Source organism: Phaethon aethereus (assembly GCF_964289735.1).
Source record: "Phaethon aethereus genome assembly, chromosome: 7".
Classification (NCBI taxonomy): Eukaryota; Metazoa; Chordata; class Aves; order Phaethontiformes; family Phaethontidae; genus Phaethon; species Phaethon aethereus.
Window position 1 is genome coordinate 19,435,656 of NC_138583.1, and position 20,485 is coordinate 19,456,140.

The 20,485-nt window shown below is 48.1% G+C and overlaps 1 protein-coding gene across 1 annotated transcript; it reads left to right on the forward strand.

Moving 5' to 3' along the window:
* Positions 1-2,237: 2,237 nt before the first annotated feature.
* Positions 2,238-12,284, forward strand: NOLC1 (nucleolar and coiled-body phosphoprotein 1; the record flags this gene model as incomplete). The annotated part of the gene is made up of 14 exons (XM_082002017.1): positions 2,238-2,348; positions 2,432-2,487; positions 2,641-2,762; positions 4,335-4,447; positions 5,230-5,371; positions 5,903-6,006; positions 6,666-6,816; positions 7,688-7,828; positions 8,255-8,344; positions 9,630-9,773; positions 9,994-10,542; positions 11,259-11,371; positions 11,763-11,843; positions 12,124-12,284. 14 exons carry the CDS (start codon positions 2,238-2,240, stop codon positions 12,280-12,282), a joined length of 2,076 nt encoding a protein of 691 aa, XP_081858143.1. The 3' UTR covers positions 12,283-12,284.
* Between the last annotated feature and the right edge of the window lie 8,201 nt (positions 12,285-20,485).

Sequence of the window (20,485 nt, forward strand, 5' to 3'; positions counted from 1 at the left end):
TTTAGATTCCAGGATCTCCCACTACTGCCTTGGGGAATACAAGAACAAAACAGCTTTATTTGCATGGTTACTGCCCTGCCAGGTCATCTGGACAGCTGCAGGCACAACACAGGGGAACACACCTAGACAGCTACACACTCTGAAGAGCAACAGTCACATAGCGTTTGGGAACAGACCTAAGTGGCAAAGGCCTGGCAGGAGAGGGAGATGCTTACTAACCAGGCAAGAAGCAAAGTGAGCCGGTGAAGCAGAAAGAGCCAGTAATTTCCCTGGTTCCTCACAGCAATTACTTCAGACAGCAAGACTTAGAATAAGGACAGTTTACCAGCAATGGCCGCATCTCTTCCTTTCTGATGCAGACAAAAGTACAGAACTTGTGCTGAGCTTTGCAGATGAAGCTTGCAGCTGTAGCTTATCATTGATGGAAGCTACCAGAACCAAGAAAGAGATGGGCTCTTGGAAACAGTTTCCTTTCTGGAACACAGCCCTGAGTTATTCTATATATATAAGGGGCAAGCCAGATCAGGGACCTCTGAAAACAAAGAACTCATATTTAACAAGCCCTCAGCTGAACATCCCTTTTCTACACTACAGACATCTGTACAAAATGACAGAATCTTACAGTACAATCTACCACTACATGAGCTGCTTTTATTTCCCCACCAATACAAATGTGGCACCTTCCAGAGACACCAGCAACAGGTGTGCTCTGCTGAGCACAGAGCCTGCCCAAGTGTGTGTTCAGCAAGCGCTACCTAACTGCACACAAGAGGGACAGAACCCCCACACAGCAGGGCACAGCAATATTTGGAGATGGTTAAGAGCAGAGAGCTAGGTAGGGGAAATGTAAAGAGCATAAGACTACCTACCTACTACTGCTTGTTTGGCCCCAGCAGCCCTAACTCTGGACTTTCAGCATAGGACTCTCTTGTTCTATTACACTCATCAGGCTTTATAGTACACCCTATTGAAGAGAATAAAAAAAAAGCCCCATCACAAAGGCAAGGAAAACAGAGTACTGCATCTATCAGAGCAAGCTTTCACTTCCAGAGAGTTAAAAAAAAAAACCCAACAAAAAAAAACCCCTACTGGTGAAATGACTACTTTTAAAGCGACACCAATATACAACAGGTGAATGAAATCTCTTCCTTATCATGGTCCTGAATACACTCGCAGGCCATGCTTGTTCTCATCAGCCTCACCTGGGGCTTCCACACTCACCCTTTGCCCATAGGCCGAGGAGCTCCATTTAAGCTCAGGCCTAGGGCTTCAGCACTTGCCTATTCTACTTTGTAGGTATGCTTATTTCAAGCCTGATCTCTAACCTTACCTCCTTGAGGCCCTCCAAACCTATGTTTTAAGTAACCTTACTTCTAATTCCCTCTCTGGTTTCATCTTATAGACATTCTCATTAGACCAATAGTATTACTTTTACCTCAGCCTTTCCTCTGGCACTCTTTTCCTGAATATTTTCCTGAATAGATTCATCATGTGTATCCTAGGCCTGGTTTATAGCTCACCTTTCCTGGGGCTACTGATGTGATGACTCTTCTTGTCAACCTCTAGCTCTGTGTGCTGTGTTCAAGCTATGTGGGACTGCACTCTGTTGGTAAGGATGCCGCTGGCACCAAGGTTGACCACAGCTACTAGTTTGTTCTCCTCCATGGAGCAGCCTTACTCCTTCTGCTCTCTACCAGTCTTCTTTTGGTGATCATATTTAAAATGGATAACTAGGAATAGACTGATGGGGGAAAAGGGTTTAAGTGGACTGAAGTTCTCCCTCTTCCAATGTCATATGCATACTACTAAGTCTCTTTGCAGAGACTGTCCCGGGTTCCCACCTCCTCCTCTCTGCTGCGGGCCCTAAGCCTGCCTTTGCACCACAAGCGGCCTTCCCGCCCTGGTTGTTGCTTTCAGCCAGGCGCGGGCGCCGCCAGTGAGCGGGGCCTTTCCGAATCCCCTCACGCCAGGAGGATGGCTGCGCCTCGCGGGTCCCTCCTCTGCGCGTCCCTCCCACCAGCAGGCCTCTCCTCCGGGCTGCCGTTGCCTAGCACCGAGACCTGCACGCCGAGGCCCGCCTCCCCTGTGCCGCGCCCGGGGGCTCCTCTCCCGCGCGCTCCCTCACAGCCCGACCAACATGGCGGCGGGGGGCGGTGCCGAAGCGGCGCGCGTGCGTGCGCACGTCGGTACGTGGCGCTGCGCGCGCGTGAGCGCAGGCGGCACGTGGCAGCGGCAGCATGGCGGAGTGGCGCGCGGTGCCCAGCGACCTCTTCCCCTTCGTGCTCGCCTTCCTGCGCGAGAACCGCTTCGAGGGCGCCGCGCGCGCCTTCGCCAGGGAGGCGGCGGCGGTGAGCGGGGCGGGGGGCGGCGGGCGGGCACAGCCGGCCGGCTGGGTGACGGACTGACTGACGCGGCCTCTCTCTCCGTTTAGAAGGAGCAGGACCCCAACGCAGCCTCCCTCCTGGACATCTTCAGTTACTGGCTGAAGTAAGTGCCCCTCCGGCGGCGAGGGCCGCGCTTACCGGGCCCTGGGCGGGGGGGGGGGGGGGGGCGTTGTGCTCCGCCGCCCTGCCGGGATCTCTTACGGTACCAGCCGCCATTCGGCCCTCGTAGTTCCCAGCTCAGCCTTTCTCCCTGTAGGTCTCCAGTGGCCAAGAAGAGAAAGCTCGTTCCCAGCGGCCCCCAGGCGAAGAGGAAGCCGTCCTCCAGCAGCGATGGCAGCTCCAGCGAGGAGGATGAGACGCCCCCAGCGAAAAAAACAGGTGCGGGTTGTAAGCGGCCCTGGGACAGGCCAGGCTTGTGTTGTGTTTGGCTCCTCACCTGGGTATAGAGCTCGGCTTCAGCGGCTCATTTGAGGTCCTCCAGCAGCTGTCAAGGACTGGTTTGTATTGACTGAATGTGTTTCTGGCAGGTCTTTTGCCTATGATGTGTAAGTTATGTTTGTCCTGTCTCTTTATTCAGTTATAATTTAAGCACATCAGGGTTTGTGTCTGCTAGAAGGTTTCAGCCATTCAGTTTTGGCTGAGACTGGTGAAGGCACTGGGCTGTATTGAGTTTTGAAGGTGCTACTTCAATAGCAGCTTCATTACCTTGTCTATATTGAGGTTTTGCTTTCCAGACCCTCACTGGTAGGATATCTCAGCAGGGTTACTCCTACTTGCTTCAGCACATTCAAATTATCTGTCGATTTTAGATATTGTGTGACATAGGTTTGTGAGTGCCTGTAGATTAGGCTGGTGCTCTCTTCATGGGAGGTAGCTACCTCATGATTTGTTTTCCATTCTGGTTTCCAGGGACTGTCAGCTTTGCTGAAAGCTTTAAGGAATGGATTCTTGTCTTGCTATTGTAGGAAAACTGATTCAGGTTATATGCATACCTTAATAAGTGTGAACGCACTTATAATTTGACTAAACTCCTGCATAGCTAGGATTTTTCAGGCTCCTCTGTATTGGTGGGCACCATGACCTGTTTGATGCAGAGCAGTTGTGCACAGTGTCCTTGAATTCCGGAGAAATGCCAAGCATCTTTACTCACCTGCTATTTGTGTGAGGTTACTACCCTCCTTTCTTTCAAGCCTATCAAAAGTGCTGTAGTGCTGTCAAAAAGTATGTCTCCACTGCACTTTGGTATGTGGTGAGCTGTATTTTTCCCTTTTTATCTGGAATTGTTCTTACACTTTAATCACAGTGTACACAAGTTTGTGTGTATCTAGCAGTAGGTTTAAGGGAGAGGAGGAATAGATAGCAAGAGACACAGAAAGCTGGTCTTCAATTTGAGCCATCCTAAAACTGAATTTGAACTTAGATCTAACTTTTATTTGATAAGGAGAGTTGCAAATATAACTTGAGGCAAAATGATTTCTTTTGCTCCACATTATTAAAGCATTCGGTAACTAGGAAGTAGATTTGGCTAAAACACGTTAAGCAAAGTGTCTGGAACTTTAACACAGCATTGCAGTGGCTCTCTTTGGAAGCCTGCTCTTGTTCAGCAGGTTTTTCTAAGCTGGAAGGTCTGCAGACCCAGTTAATGTTATCTCAGTTTGTGGGGACACTTTCCTTTTTGGTGATAGAAATCTGCACTTATGTGTGTATGTGAAAGTTAAAATCTAGAATTGGTTTCATCCTCTTGCCTACCCATTTTGGCATGCTGCTCAAGAAACAAAGTCAGCGTTATGAACTTCAGTCATGGTTTAATGACCTTATATAGTCTTTTGTATATATATAGGCTTATAAAGCCTATATAATAGCCTTTTGCCCTCATACATGCTAGTGCAAGATATAGGTATGTGGAAGTTGTGAATTAACTTATCAATGTGTGCTGTCCCTTATTTGCAGCTAAAGCAGCAGCTGTGCCCAAGGCAAAAACAGTTCCTGCAGCTAAGAAGGCAGAGAGTAGCAGTGAGGACTCCAGTGATGATTCAGACTCAGAAGAGGAGAAGCCAGCAAAGGTCAGCTTTTCTTTCCAGCCACTTTAATGCATGCTTCACAGTGATGGATAATAGCAAATTTGACTGGCAGAATTCTTTCTGAAATAGGCCTCACTCTTCGTGAACTATGAAGTGCCTAGACCACTGTAGGTGCAATGTAAGAGGACTTTTCTATAGTGGACGGTGTGCCATTTGGACTGGTCCTGTAAAAAATTAATTTCATGTCCAGCACCTGCTTTGTTTTATATCAAAGGCTGCTTTTTGGTTTTATGCTAAGACTGCCAGGACTTACTTTTTTCCAAAGAGAAAGATTTATTTACAATTGCTAAAACAAATTTGATTTTTTTTTTCTACATATATGTGTACATATAAAAAAAGAATCTTCTCTTTCCTTTTTCTTGATGCAGTTATGGTCTTGAAGTGGGGGGGAGGAAGAATGATGTCAGTGTATGCTAGAGGAGATCAACCTCTAGTTGAGTTGCCCAGTCAGTATTTTCAGTCTTTGAACTAGCATGATCTGGGGAAGGAAGAGAACAGTGCCAGCCCCAGAGCTGCCCCATTTTGAGGAGGCAGAACTGGAGACTGAGGTGCAAAGGAAGTCTCCCATGGGCTGCTGGGAGGTTTCCCAGAGCAAAATTGTTATCCAGGGATTTTCAGGCCCTAACCATTAGGCAGAGTGGTGTTTCCAAGTCAAAATGGTAACCTCTGTGAAAGACAGCAGTTCATACTCCCTGTACATGTCCCATGTATTGGCCTCTTTTCATGGATACAAGGGCTAATCAGTTTTCCCTCTGGTTGCTTAGAAAAGCGCAAAACCTGTGGTGAAGCCAGCTGGAGCCAAAATCAAGCCTCAGAAGAAAACGGAGAGTTCCAGCTCTGACTCAAGCAGCTCAGATGAAGAAGCACCAAAGAAACAGCCACCAAAACCAGCAATGCCTCAATCAGGTACCTGTTACTGTGTGTCGTGAGTCAAAGTGCAAGGACAAAAAAGCCAAGGGAGGAGTGATGGGGACTGTACCTACATGCAAAGGCACAGGTATAAACATAGCCATCTGAAAATCTGTTGTCACTGCCATTTGCATTCCAGTCTAGTCTGCTTTTGACATGGAAGAGGTGTAGAACTGATTGCAAATAAAACATCTGGTCACAAATGCTGTGTTTCTTGCATAAGTAGCTGTAATCAGCAACCTTAACTGCTTCAGTTGTGCTTTTCCCAGTGTCTTCCCCTCCAAAGAGCAGGGAAGATCTTTACTTAGCCTTTAGTCCTGGAACTTCTGATGAGCTAGAATGGACAGTTTTCTGGGAAACTTTCTCTAAGCTTGCAGTAGGATAAAACAACAGTTTTGCAGTACTGCCTTAATCTGCCCTGTTGGCTTCCTGTGGTTCTTGTCTCTCCATGATACTTCATGCTGAATGTAATTACCCTTCATCTACTGTAGCATATCTTCTAATGTCCCTTTTTACTTATCTCAAAAGGAAGTAAAGCTGCCCAGGCAGCCACAAAGGTGGTCAATGGAAAAGCAGAAAGCAGTAGCAGTAGTAGTGAAGATTCTGATGAGGAAAAGGCTGCGCCAAAGAAGGTAAATTAGACCATGAAAAACTTCGAGTACTGTAGAAGTCTGCTAAGACTGGGTGTATCTCTCTTGCAGGGACTGTGAAATGTCTGTAGACAAAAGCACAGACCACACAGATGCTGAGCACAGCATTCAAGGCTGTTATACCTCCTTTTCTTTTATACAATGGGATTACGTGTTTTAGCACCTTCCCATGCACTGGCTTTCATAATACCTGCTTAGAGCTTTCTCTGCTCCTTCCTTTTACGGGAAAACATCTCATTGTGTCATAACCATATTGTAGTCTCCATTGTATGTTCACTTTTGCATGACTCTTGTGCTTAGCTATCTGTAACTTCAAGTTTTCTACTAGGGAGTGTTTAAAAATGCTTTCTGCAACACAAATAATCATAGTTGTGTTTAATCAAGTGGTAGTTGCTACCATTTCAGTCAGTTCTGTGCCTCTTAGTCAGAGGAGCTCCTCACTAGGGATTCATGCATCAGAGTAGCCAGAAAGATCATGGTGGTCATGTATTTCCTAAAATTTGCATTTGAGAATCTTTGTTGATCTTTCTCCCTTTGTCTTCAAAATTTGCTCTCAAGTGAGACATAGAGTTAAACAAGATCCACATCCAGCTGTCTCCACAACATTTCTTTGTTAGTATTTCGTTTCTTCTTGTGATAAGGCTGTTCCCAAGAAATCGCCTCTGCCAAAACCTGCAGCTACTCAAACATGTCCAGGGAAAAACAAACGTGCCAAGGAAAGTTCCAGTAGTGAGGACTCATCTGACAGCTCAGACAATGGAAAGCTACCTGCAAAACAAAAGCCGAAGTCTGGTAAGTACTAAATACCATTGCTGCTACGTGGGAGGATGCTTTCTGCTTGTCCCACTGTCCCAGGAGAAGCATGTACAGGGCACAGGCAAGTCTTGCTGCACATGAGGTTCCAAGTGGTGCTGGTGGTGGTATCATGAATCAGAAATAGAGCAGCTCTTTGTGTGCTGTTGGGGCTAAGCTTACAATTCAGCTCCTCCCTCGGCAAGGGATGGGGGTTGAGAGAGATTGTGATGGGCTCTGCTTGATTTGCTGCATGTTTTCTTATTCAGGAACCTTTTAAGTACATTCTTCTTGCAGGTTTCCTGTCTGCCAGGATTTGGCACGTAATTTGCCAGTGGTTTAGTTATTCTGTAACTGCAGCAATTTAAGCTTTTTAGTTTTTTGGTGAAGTATCCATGGCTATTCAGTTGCAATCCAGCTGAGGGGCTAAATGGGTGTCTGTTCAACATAGTATAGTGCTTTTAGGATTTTGGTAGAGAGGTGATCTGAGTGGAGGATCAAGCACTGAAACTCAGTCTGATTCTCTAACCAGAGGATTTGAGAAGGTAGTAAATTAAAGCACCAACAATTGACATCTCTATTTGTGGTGGTTTGTCTGAAAAAAGTTTGGCAATGCTTCTAGAAGTGCAGAGAACTTCTGCAGAGATGGTTGGGTCAGCTGAACCCTGAGAGGAGAGTTAAACTCGCAGTAGAAACAGGAGGTAGCAGTGGGGTGGGTGTAACCTTTCAAATTATAAGCTAGTATCTGATTGTAGCTACAGAAGGGGAATTAATGGAACCAAATAAAGTGCATTATTCTAACAGCAACAAACATCTCATGTGCTGTTTGCGTTATCATGTGGGCATCTGAATGCTGTGTCTGTCTTCATAGGTCAGTATAGTGCTGTACCACCTCCTCAAGCTACACAGGCAAAGAAGGGCCTTGCCAAGGCTCCTGCAAAAAAGACTGAGAGCAGTGACTCTTCGGACAGTAGTGATGAGGCAGAGCAGGTGCCCCCAAAGGGAGGAGCAGGTATGTTGTGAGGAGAGGAGGCTGCAGAGGAAGTACTGTGTGGTGTGGATGATGTTTTGGCAATGTCTTGGTTTTCTTGAAAAAGCCAAAAGCCATTTGAATTTGGTCTGTGTTGCTATTTGCTTCTTTGGAAATTTCTGAGTAATTTGAAGGTATCCCAGACAGCACTGCATACAACCTGTGGATCGAAACTGTATGCAGGTTGGATTACTTCACATGTTGGTTTGAAAAGTCATCAGGATCTAGTTTAGTGGGAATAAGCCAGGCCCATTACTGCAGCTGGCCAGGTCCTTGCTTGGCTTCCAATATGCTGGCTGAATGGCTGGTGCACTGAGAAGGAAGCTTCTTCACATTTGTAAACGTTTGGATCTTGGGACAAAGGTTTGGTGTGGATATGGCCTGTTAATTTTAAACTTGCTTTTGCAGGCAAATCAGTAATAGCTAAAACAATCCCTGGCCCCCAAAACAAAGCGGTTACTACCAAGAAGGCTAAATCCAGTTCTGACAGTGACTCAGGTAATTCAATAAATAGTTTTGATTTTTTGTGTTAATGTTTTTACTGGCCAGGTTGCTGTGTAGTGGTGTATCTGCGAAGATCCTTAGTGTTATGAGCTCAAAAGCTTTGCAGTCTCCATAGGTAACCATGTGAAATTGAAAAGCAGCAGCCTGCTATGCAGAGTGGGGTCTGACCATCAGACGCCAATGAGACTGTTGGCAAGCGCAGAAAGGTCTGCACATTGTTGGACGGAAAGGGTGGGGTATCCTGTGTATTGGGTTTCTCCAGGAGGGTTGTTGGTTACACTTTTTGAGGATCTGTGTTTTAAGATTTTTTTGTTTCTGTTATTGCCATCCCAAGTTCAAAATAGACTCAAAAGATGCCTTTTCCTAGTGTGACCCTAGGAATGGGGGCAATGTTCTTTGTATCTTCTGTTGATCAGGTTTAAGGTTTGTGATGCTGTATTTCCCATGTATATTCCCTATGTGCTACATTTCCCCTCCAAGTTTGAGGTGCTCCTGGTATATATCTCAACATCTCTGGTGCCATGGCAGGGACTGTGGGTGGCAGCTGCCCATCTGTCTGCAGACAGCTAGCACTAGACTGTGACCCTTCAACAAGGGGCAGGAGTTCTAGGCAGCAAAAACAGAAAACAGTTTCGCACAAATGTACAAGAGTCTGATTACTGTTCTTAAAGTGTTCAGAAATGTTGGAATAGCTCAGGCTTAGCATTCCAGGTTGCTGTGACACACAATACAAAGGCATATTTGTATGCAGGAGTCTAGTCCATCCTCAGACTGCTGCTAAACACATCTGATACAGGAAATAGAAAACTAAAATGAGATACTAGGCTGTTGTTGCCTCACTTTCCCTGCTTTGTCAGTTTTATCTCCTAATTTCTTGCCCATTCTTTGATCTTTACTACATAGCTTCTTTTCTCAATGTTTCTTCTCCCTGAGTTTTTTTGATATATGTACTGTTTCTCCAGTCCCCTGTTCTGTACCTCTTCTACATTATTCTCCAAATATTTACTTCCTTGTGCATGCATTAGTGAAGAACTTTAAAACTGCTTGTTTCCACTTCCTTCCAACAAAGAAGATATGTGGGAAGACAAATGCTGTCCCCTTACCACTCAAGTGTTCATTAGATGCTGCTTACTGCCAGTTATCTAGTGGCTTAGCCTCTGGCCTCAACCCATTTTGCTTTTCACTTCCCCATGTGTTGTGTTATACATGTAATACATGCTATTAATGAAGTAACTTGCACCAGAAGTTTAACTTAAAGAACGTCCTTTTTTTTGTTTAGATTCTAGCTCTGAAGATGACAAGAAGGTAAAGAGTAAGCTCCCAGCTAAACAACCTGTGATAAAGAATACTTCCAAACCAACGAAAGTAGCTGTCAAGCCTGGACAAGCAAAGAAAGACTCCAGTTCCTCCTCAGACAGCTCAGGTATTGGGGTAGGAGAAAAGGAGAATTTCCCCATGCACATTGTGCTTGCTCAGACCTCTGTTTCTAGGCAGGGTATGAGAGTGCATCTGGACAGGAATAACCATTGCAGTGTTTCAAGCAGCTAATGAAGTGCATTGTGTATCAATGTTGAATCTGTATGTTAGCTTCACATTGAAGGAATGGGGCTTAGCCTTGATTATTCTTTTCCTTACCATTCTAGATTCTGATAGCTCTGACAAGAAGGCCCCTGTGAAGCCCACAACTAAAGCACCAATCCCTGAAACAAAGAAGTCGCAAGCTGCCACAAAGAAAGCACAAAGTAGCTCTGATTCTGATAGCAGCTCCAGCAGCTCTGAGGATGAGAAGAAGAAGAAAGGCACTCCAGCTAAATTAGCTGGCAAAGTGGGTAAGCCAGTGTCTAAACCTTCTACCCCAGCTCCCAAAGCAGGCACTTCTGACTCTGATAGCTCGAGCAGTGAAGAAGAAAAGAAGCCAGCAGTGAAACCAGCCACCAAATCTACAGGGACAGCAAAAGCAACTGTGGGGAAGAAGGCAGCTGCTTCTAGTAGTAGTAGCAGCTCATCTGATAGTTCCAGCGAAGAGGAAGAGAAGCCCAAAAAGGCAGGGAAAGGGGCACAGAACAGTTCTAAGACCACTGCCTCTGCAGAGAAAGCTAAAGCATCTACACCAGCAGCAAACAACCTGAAGTCTAAGCCAGCTGGTGGCAGCAGTGAAAGCAGCTCTGAAGAGACTGGAAAAGTCAATGGAGGTATTACCTATAGTCTGGGAAGTGGGTCTGTCAGGCAATGTTAGTGAGCTAAGTGTGAATGAGAGCCTTGCCTGAACAATATTCAGTCTAATCTCTGTGTTATTAGATCATGCCATTTGGTGCAGTCTTGAGAGGGAAGTGGTCGTTTTTAATTTGGTGTGATCCTATTTGTCTGTTGCATATTTTCTGGCAATGGAATTTGTGGTGACGTAAAGTACATTTCTGTACAGTTGTTGCCAGTTGCCATCTGGGCATGCACAAGATTGTTAGTGACAGCAGGGCAGACTGCTGGAGGACCTTCCCTGTGAGTGGGACACCATAGATGATGCCCCAATGCACAATCTCAATCTTTACCCCTCCAGGGAGAAACAACTCTTGAGAGCACTAGTGATGGGTGCAAGCACATGTACTGTGTGACTCCAAGAACTGGCAAATTTTAACCTACAGAACTTTCTCAAATGTGCTAAATCATTAATATAGAGGTACCTTATTGCACAAAATTATCTTTATCCATTAGGATAGGATGATGAAATCCTTGCTGACCCAGTATGGCTATTAGTGTCTGTTACAGCAGTCTGTTCTCTGGGTGAGGTAATGCAGGGACTGATTCTCACACCTATGTCAGCACTGGGTTTGTGTTGTGGGGGAGAGATGCCATTGCCTTTCCCATCAGTGCAGTTACTCCCTTTGAAGTTTTACTGCTGTACATCTAACAGGCACAATTGGGAAGAAACAGAAGAGGGAAGATGTTCAGGAGCCAGAGACACCACACAGTAAAAAGGCAAAGATCAAAGCCAAAACACCACACACAGTTCCCAAGGTGAAACAGGTGAGTGAGGGTGGACTTTGGTGACTGGTGGGAGAGGGATCTCTGCCTCCTGAACAAGTAGGCTAGGTCTGGGGTTTTGGGGGGAGGTTGGGCCCATGGGATTATTTGTATATTTGCTCCTTCAAGCACTTGAACCTTGTCTGGAGAATCCTAGGGAGTGCACATACATGTGTAATACTATTCTGGCAAAGATTGATTGGATGTGCTTGCACAGGAGCATCCCTGAGCTGCCTGGTCTGAAGGGAAAGAACTATGAATCTGAGACACTTAAAGGTTGAGGTGATGTGAACAGGGCTCAATGTTTGCAGGGTAAGGAGAGAAGGAGGTTATCACTAAGGGAATACGATATGTGTGCATGTGCTTACAGTATCTTGTTTTCTTTTTCTAACAGCCAGCCTCTCCATTCCGCCGTGTAAGGGAAGAAGAGATTGAGCTGGACGCCCGTGTTGCTGATAACTCGTTTGAAGCAAAGGTAGGGCTAGGTAGTGCCTGGAGTGGTAACAACTTGGCCTCTGCAAACACATGTTGGCAGAGCAGCCTTGGTGTGCTTGTGGGCAGTCTTTGGGGGGACTTCTTCCACCAGGAGATGCTGTTAGGAAGCATGTGAGCACTGGCAGGAGGTGCATGGGAGAGTGGTGTTTGCTGCTGAATGTAGTGGTGTTTGCTGGGTAGGATGAAGTGCAAAGCCTTGCCTTTACTCTCTTGGGTACTGACCTGAATTTCTTTTCCTCTCCCCCCTTCATTCCGCACAGAAAGGAGCAGCTGGTGACTGGGGTGAGAAGGCTAACAATATCCTGAAATTCACTAAAGGCAAATCTTTCCGCCATGAGAAGACAAAGAAAAAACGAGGCAGCTACCGTGGGGGCACTATATCGACCCAAGTCAATTCCGTCAAGTTTGAAAGTGACTGAGAATGTTTCCTTGGGAATTCATAAACCATCTGCTCACCAGAATGGCTTGGATGGGCATGTGGACATTATGGATGTCAAGCCTGCCTGGAATGCTACCTCCCTTAGCCCACTGTGGGGCAGGCAGCCCCAATGTGGGAATGTGGGATAATGGCTATTTCCCCCTTTTATTTCTAATTCTGGTTTAGGCCCCTAATTTGGAACCATCCTCAAGCTGGTGTTACTGGCACCACTAGGGTGACTTCCAAGACTTAAATTTTCTACAGTCTTATTTTAAAAGGCTGGCAGTGATTTTTTTTTTAATTTTGGTTTCCTGGCCATCTAGTAGAAGAAAGAGAAGTTGTTCTCTTGTATTTTAATCTCCTGCTTCTTTTTCAGCCAGTTTAATTCTCATACCTGTGAAACGGCAAGTATCGTAACTTGCCTTTGCCTAGTTACTGTAAGAGCAACAACCTTTGATTTGAACCCTCTGGCTGTAATCCCCACCCCCACCTGACATTTCAAGTTCACAGTTGCAGTGTGACAGGTTTCCTCTTTCCTGTTTCCTTTTATGGTTTTGCCTTGCAATAAATTCCTACCTTCCTCTTCCTTCCATTCCTGTTGAGGCCTCTAACCAGAGTACTTAGAGAAGCAGAGTCTAAGTACACCTTAGTAGCTGAGTAACTGTATTGCTTGCAGTGGCAAATTGGGGGCTATTGTCAGAAAGACCAAGGTCTACAGTACTGCTGGGGCACTCTTGATAATGCTTGCATGGGGAGTGTAGCTGGGGAGTGGAGATGTGCAGAAACCCTTGACTGCGTGGAGGTTGTGGCGTTTGGCTCAGTGGGAATAGGTAAGGAGGCAGAGGAGATAAAGCCCTCTTTTCTGCACTGTGCTGCTTTTTGCTGTGTGTTTGTTTCAGAGGCTCTGACTGCAGTGTGGCATTACTCCTTGTTCTCTCTGAACATAAGTGCCAGCTTATGCTTACTCCCAGCAACATGCTGTGCAGTTTGTTAGGAGTCAAGATGAATGTATCGTTAATGCCTTAAATTTCTTTCCTTGGATCACTTGCTCTTTGAGCTGTTTTCTATCTGTTATTCTTAAGAAGTAAAATGTTGGTTTCCCCATAGCACTAAAGCAAAGAAAGCCTGGTGCTGTAAGATTTGAAGTGTTACATGCTTGTAAAGTACATGTTTGGTATGGGGAACCTTAAACAAGTTCAGTAACTTGCAGCCTAAACTGAGGTTTCATGAGTGACTGGGATGATATAATGGCTTACTGCTGTTGAGAGGAGGACTTGCTTTCCATCCAGTTGTGTGACTGCCTCCTTATTTCTGATGCAACTCACATCTGGTGGAAAATGGTTCCCCCAACTACTTTCCCCTGTTAGGTCTGTTAATTTTTTTGTGGAGCAGTCTGCTGAGCCCATAGCCAGTATGAATTGAACAGCAGTAGTGCATATTTGGGAAACAAGGTAGTGAGCTGTGGGAACTGCTCACTCCATCTCGCAAAACTGCCAGCCACAGAGTGGTTATGCAGGGCCTGATTTCCATGTTTCCATTCCCTCCCCAAAGGGTGACAGTGAGAAGAGCCCTGTTACAGGATGGTTTGTGTGCAAAGCAGTGTCACCTAATTGAGGGTGGATGAGACTTGATGAGCTACCCCTATATACATGAGCTGCAACTTGTCCTTGTTGAGGATTTTTCAGGACTTTCCCTCAGGCTTGCACAATCTGTGGTGCCTGGATTCTAGGCTACAGTGCAGAGGGGCCCAGGAGACCACGGTTATTACAAGGAATTAAAGGTTAGAGGCCAAAGGAAGATGGGAAGAGTATTTTGTCAGGATTTGAACATAATCTTGCTTGTGATTTGTCATTTGCCGTCTTCTGTTTATTGTGAACTTATATTCGGAACTCTTAAACTTTTTAAACATTTATGTGTTGGGGTATTTTAAGTGTAAGAATTTTAATGTGTCAGGAAATAAAGATTGCTGCCTTTGTAATCTGAGTGGATCTGGTAGTTAAAGGTGTAAAGTAGCAGGTGGGAAAAGGGAGGGTAATGTAGAACTGTCTCCCCATCTCTCTACAACCACTTCTTGTCTCCTTAGGTATATCCTCATGTGCAAGTAACAGGCCCTCAGAACTGAAAGGTGGTCTGTGTAGCTGGCTGTTGGGTGACTCTGCAAGAAATTTGGATAAAACTCTGGAAGAATATTTGCTTATACAGAGAGAAACTGAGTCTGCTTGAGTCCCTTTTCCACCAGAATTATCTGGTTAGCTCTTCTCCAGTATTGCTACCACATTAGCTGTGGGTCCCTAGTCTTGCTGGCGATCAGCACTTGATTGAGTGCTCTGAGACTTGGGCTCTCTTGCTTGGTGCTGCAGGGGTGACACTGCTCCTTCCCAAGCTCTTGCAGGGCTGAGGCAGGCTCAACCTCCATCTCTGCTGCTGTAAGGGAAACACCTCGTGGAGCTCCTAGGCCTGGCTTCCCGGTGCATCGCTGGTGCAGTTTCAGCTGCGGTTAATTCTGGAACTGGCCTAACAGCACCTCCTCCCCTGGTGTGTGCTGTACCTGCACGCGTGCCCTGGGACGCAGTCCCGAGTGTCCTAATTCCCCTCTGTGCCCTCTTTTCCCTTTTGCTGTGGGGACTACTGCGTGTGCAGCCCCCTCCTCTCATAGAGCCTGCGGGGGGCCGGGCCCACTGAGGGCAGCGGTCGCTGGAGCGATGCTTTTGACGCACGGGCCTGGCAGGAGACGCGCGTGGGAGCTGCCAGGCGCTGCCTCCCTGCCTCCTCCCGCTGCCCGAGCGGCGGGGGAGGCTCTCCGTGCTCCCCTTTGTCGCCCCTCCGGCCCCGCCTGCGTGGGGCCATGCGCCGGGCGGGGCGGCCCCTGGGTGCGGCCCCTAGGCCAGGGCTGCGCCGCCCGGCCCCGCCCGCGCCCGCCGCTGGCCGGCCTGAAAGGGGAAGGCGGGCGGGCGGTGGCCGCTCTCCTCCCACCGCCGCGACTCGGGCCGCGCTCCCAGCGGGACTCGCTGCAGGTGGGTGCCGGTACCGCTGCCGGCGGGGCGGAGGGGTCCGGGGCGGGCGGTCCGGGATGAGCCGGCACGGGAGCCGCTGCGGCCGGTGCTGCTCGCCTCCCCTCCCCGTCCCGCTGGGGCGGCTCTCGGCCCCACGGGTGCGGCGCTGCCTCCCGTCGGGGCGCCCGCGGCCGGTCCCGGGGAGCGCCCCGCCGCCGCTGCGAGCGCGGCCACGGGCTGCGGCGTCTGCCCGGCGGCCGTGCGAGGAGAGGGGCCCTTTGCCCACGGGTGCTCGCGGCGCAGCGGGGCCGGTGGGCTGCGCTCGGTGTGAGCTGCGCGCGCGGCCGGTGGCAGCAGCCGCGCCCCGGGGGGACGCTGAAGGGCCGGACTGAGCTTTCTGAGCTGATGGCAGAGGCACCGGAACGCTGCTCTGGGGCCGGGCAGGAGAGGCGGGAAGCGGTTCGAGGTCCCAGCTGCCGGCGTGGCCCTGGCTCTGCCAGGACGCGTATGAACAGCCTGGGTAACTTCAGCAGGGCTTCTGCAAGGGTACGAGTTAAGCATCTGCTTAACCGTGCAGGATCAGAGCCTTGGCACCTGAACAAATGTTCAAAGTGCCTTTGTGTAACCTGCTTCATCTTCCTCTAGGAGATTAGATCTCAGGAGTGTCTTCCCTCTCCTGTTCTGCCTCCTCTTCCTATGCATCCCTCCTCAACCTTTGTTTATGGCAGCCTAGCCAGGTCTCATTCCTCTAGTGTGCTCAGAGCCAAGGAGCTGTTTGGTTTGTGTTTGGGTTGTTTTTTTTGTTTTGTTTTAACGTGAGGGTGTCAATTGTTTTATTGAAGATAAGACTCATCTCTAGCTTCTCTACTTCTGTAATTCTGTCAAATGTGATCAGACTTGTCTGTCAGGACTTTATCAAGCCCCAGTGCTTCCTACACAAGGTTTCACAACCTTCTGGGGTGTTTAATGACTTTACTTTTAATGTGGCGCTTCTCTGCAGAAAGAAGCTGAAATGACAGGGCAGTAAGTGGAAGACTCCTTTCCTCCCCACCCCTCTTGACCGCTTCTCTAAAGCTTGGTGCGCCTGTATCTCTCTACTTTTCTCTGCAGTCTCAAGAACTTGTTCAACTTGACTGTCATACAGACATAACCCCTTCTTAAGACCAAAATGTGCACTGAACTGTTGTGTGCTCTCGCTTCAGGGCTTACATGAGTATTTGGAAATGGCCCCAAGCCTTTCTGTCTCTTGCATCCAGGGATTACAAATAATGTGCTCAAGTGCTTCCATATTGCAGACCTGAGACTGCTCACAAGGAGTACAGCCTCACATCACTTCTGTCCTGCAGCCCTGTTTCAAGCGAGAGGAAAAGGCCCTCCAGAAGAACTTGCTGTCGCAGGGCACTGGGGTGTCACAAACCATCTCTGTCCCTTTCAGAAGACAACCAGGAAGCCTGTGGCTATGGAGTGGGGGGAATCTCGCTTACCACCTAGACAGATTTAATGTATGATGAAAGGCCAGGTGGGGAAGGAGGTGTGTGGTGTTTGACACCATCCCCCAGCTCAAGTTGTTGAAGATGGATGTAGTTTCAAATGCCTTAACAAGCTGAGATGCAGATCTTTATTTCTTTTCTCAGTTGTTATGGACCAGCATTTTCTTTAGAACCATGGTTCCCTGGCTGTGACCTATGGATGGCCAACCTCCTGCTGGCCCACAGATTCCCACCTTGCCTGTAGAGCTTCCTCCAAAGAACTCCAGTGAGCCCGGAAGGATGTTGAAAATGGCCTGAGGTCCCAAAAGTTTGGAACTGATTGGGGACTACTTCAATCTTTGTCCAAAATGGATGAGGATGAGCAGAGCACTTCTGATGCCATTGTGTGGAAGTAGTAGCACCGAGTGTGGTGCAAAGCACAAGTTATCCTGATGCTGACCTGATCTCTGCTGTGGTTCTTCCCTTTGGTCTTTTGGGGATCTGAGCTTTCTTCATCCTCTGTGTTTCTCGTGGGCCACCATGAAGATGTTGAAAGAAAAATGCTAGAAAGGTGCGCTGTTTTGAGTGGACCATCTGTGCACTATTCACTCTGTGTGCAAACAGTATTTTAAAAAACTCAGGGCTCTAGGCTGCCTGGGGAGGCTTATATTTGAAGGGGAGGTTTTTTTCTTGCTCATTGTTTTCTATACTAAAATACTAATGTTAGTATTAGTATACCTTAATACTAATATTAGTATTGTGGAATACTAATATTAGTATACCTTAATACTAATATTAGTATTTTAGTGCTACTGTTATTTACCCAGGTGACTCTGGTAAAGCAGGAGTCTGTCATAATGCAAAACCAGAGCACAGAAGCCCACCAAGCACTGAGTTGGATGTGATTGATGGCTAGACTTCCCTGCTTCAACATATGCTTTATTAAGTTTACTTTATACAGCATTGTATCTTCTAGGTTTTTACTAGAGATTCCCCTGGGCAGCTCCTGCTTGTAGTGCGACATCTTCCTGCAGTGGCAGAATTGCTCCTGCCTGCTTGGACGGAGTTTTGGCTTCCATAAATTAGCCACATCTCGGTTGGCTGTCATCCACTCGATGGTTGCAGATGGTCCTGTTTTTTCTGGATCATACCCAACAGATGAGGCAAACTTTGGTTTCTTATTCCAGGAAGACTTTTGAGCATCCAAGTGAAGACAACTTTTCCTTTTGGCTTTGAATGAATTGTGCTGCTTTGTTAACTCTTGAGAAGTTTACAGTGAAAACATTTCTTCTTACTGTGGGCAAGAACTGGATAGAGGGAAGGATGCAGGAGGGGAAATAATGCAGCCCCATGGGTACAGGCATCCAAGTCCTAGGCAAGAACTAGGTAATAGAAAATAATGGAGGAGAGGGAGAGATATAAATGGTAGGGTCCTTGCACTGCAGTCTGTCCACTGCCCTTTCTTCGTGGGCTTCTCTGCCTAGACTGCTTGCTGTCAGAGGCTTTAGTACTTCAACCTAATAAAAGGCAGCTGAATTAAAGAAAAATGTATCTTCAGAGCTGTAGCTGTTCAGTTACTTAAATTGGTGTAATTTTCCATCGGTATCAAAGTCATACCCTGTCAAACATCTTAAATAGGGCAAAATCAAGGGTCAAATTTCAGCCCAGTAAGAGGTTTCTCAGGAGGGGTTTCAGAGGGCTGCTTTCTCTCTGCTCCTTTTCTGCTGCCTCCCATTTCAATGTCTATGCGTTGCTGTGGCTTTGAAAGCAAACTTCCAGGAGCTGAGGGTTGGCCAGGCAGGCAGGGCAGGGGGGATGCTGCTGCCCGCAGTGGCGGCGACGGGATGGCATCCCCCTGCCCACCCCTCCAGCGGCAGGCCCTGGTCCTGGCTCTTACCGAGGTCCCTGCCCTGCCTTGCCCTGCGTGCTGCAGTGGCGAAACCTAAAGCCTCCGTGGCACGGGGTTTTTTAATAGTTTTCTTGAAGCCTGACTTCTGGCTGTTAGTGCCACCTGTGGTGTTAGCGGGATTGTTCTGCCTAAACCAGTCAGTCGGCATGGCTTTACTGAGCGCTTGTCATGACAAGAGGGAAGGGTCTATTCGCTCTTTACAAGCCTTCTCCTTGCAGTGGCAGTGTTATTTCTTGCAATATTTGTCTAATTTAGCCCCTAGCCCAGGACTTCCAGACAAGCGAGGAGGTGGTTCTGTCTGCTCAGCTCTCGGATCTAGTGTGGGATCTGTCATTTACCGGATTTCGCACCTCTGCCGAGGCACGGGCTGTGAATCCACCTCCCCCGTGTTCCCGTGCCCGGTGGTTTGGAGGTTTCTGCTGAAGACCACCTGCCCGCAGCCCGGCAGCGGGTGCAGGCAGCCGCGCTCCGGCAGCCGCAGGGCTGGGCTGCAGCCAGTGCCCCGCGCTGCGGACGGTGCTGCCACAGCACCTGCCCTTGCTGGAGGGTCCTGCTGCAAAGCTCGTGGGGCAGCTTTGTTTTTCGGTGTAGGGGAGGTGAGCAGGTGGGTTTTGAACCTTCCCCCATCTAGGCCATTTAGCCCTTGTGTGCATAAGGTCTAGGTCTTCTTTCACCTTAGCTATTCACCTGAGATCCTAACAGTGACTAGTTGCTGAACAAGTGACAGAGAGCACAGTACTGCCCTTTGAGCTGGTAGTGATGCCTTCATTATATCCCAGGAGCACTAAAAAGCGGGGATGTGCCCGGTTGGAACCCTGCCTGATGTATCCAGCACAGATCTAGGGCTGGTGCTGTGGCGAGGGTACCTCTCTGGGCATGGGCAGAGCAGAGAGGAGCTCTGGTGGTATTGAGCTGGGGTCGGAAAAAAGGTCTCTTCCTGCAGCCTGGCACCCTCTCACCACTCAGGAAGATTTACAGCCGCCCTTGTGGCCTGCACAGGGAGAAGGGGCTCCTGAGCCAGGACCTTTAGGGGTTGCTCCTGACATTGGAAGGGATCAAGCAGCCAAGAGCAGTTTTGCAAATCTGCTGTGTCAGCTTCTGCCCCTGGCCTGAGGGCTGAGATTGGCAGCTTAGTTGTCCTTTGGATTTTGGTAGCCCTCAGAGGGTCCCAGCAGAGCTGAAGGTCTCAGCAATGTTTGGCATGTAGGCCCATGGCAGGACATGTTTCTTGCTGAAGATGGGTGACAAATTTTTTTCTTTAAATAACTATTCCTTGCACCTGCACTTTCTTCACCTTTTACTTGTTGCCCAATGAGAAAACACCCCGCACACACATATAAAACCACTTCTTCTGCTCTTCTCAGCATACTTATGCGTGTGTATGACCCACCAGGTGCTCCAGGACAAGCCTGTACCTGTTCCTGTCGTGGAGCCTGTCCTGAGCTCCCCGCTGTCCTGGAGAAAGCCAGCAGTATGGGGCTGCCGTCCCTCCCTCTCTCCCCTGGAAGCTGTACGCGTTCTGGATCTGCTACGCAATGTCATAGCCAAACGCTTTGCCTTCCCTAGTGTTGAGCAGGATAAATCCCCTTTAGGCCTCTCAAGTAAGCTGAGAACTAGACCAGCTTTGTGGGCTGTAGCTCCGTGGCAGCCAGCACTGCTGGCACGGGCCAGCCTGTTCCTGCTGGCAGGGTGGCAGGATGCTGGGCAGATCCTTACCTTCCTTGCAGGGCTTATGCTCTCTCCCCTCCAGCCCATCACCTGGAGCTCTTGCTCTGTGGGTCCAACCACTCCCTTGGTATCTGCTAGCATTTCTCATGTTTCTCATCACTCCTG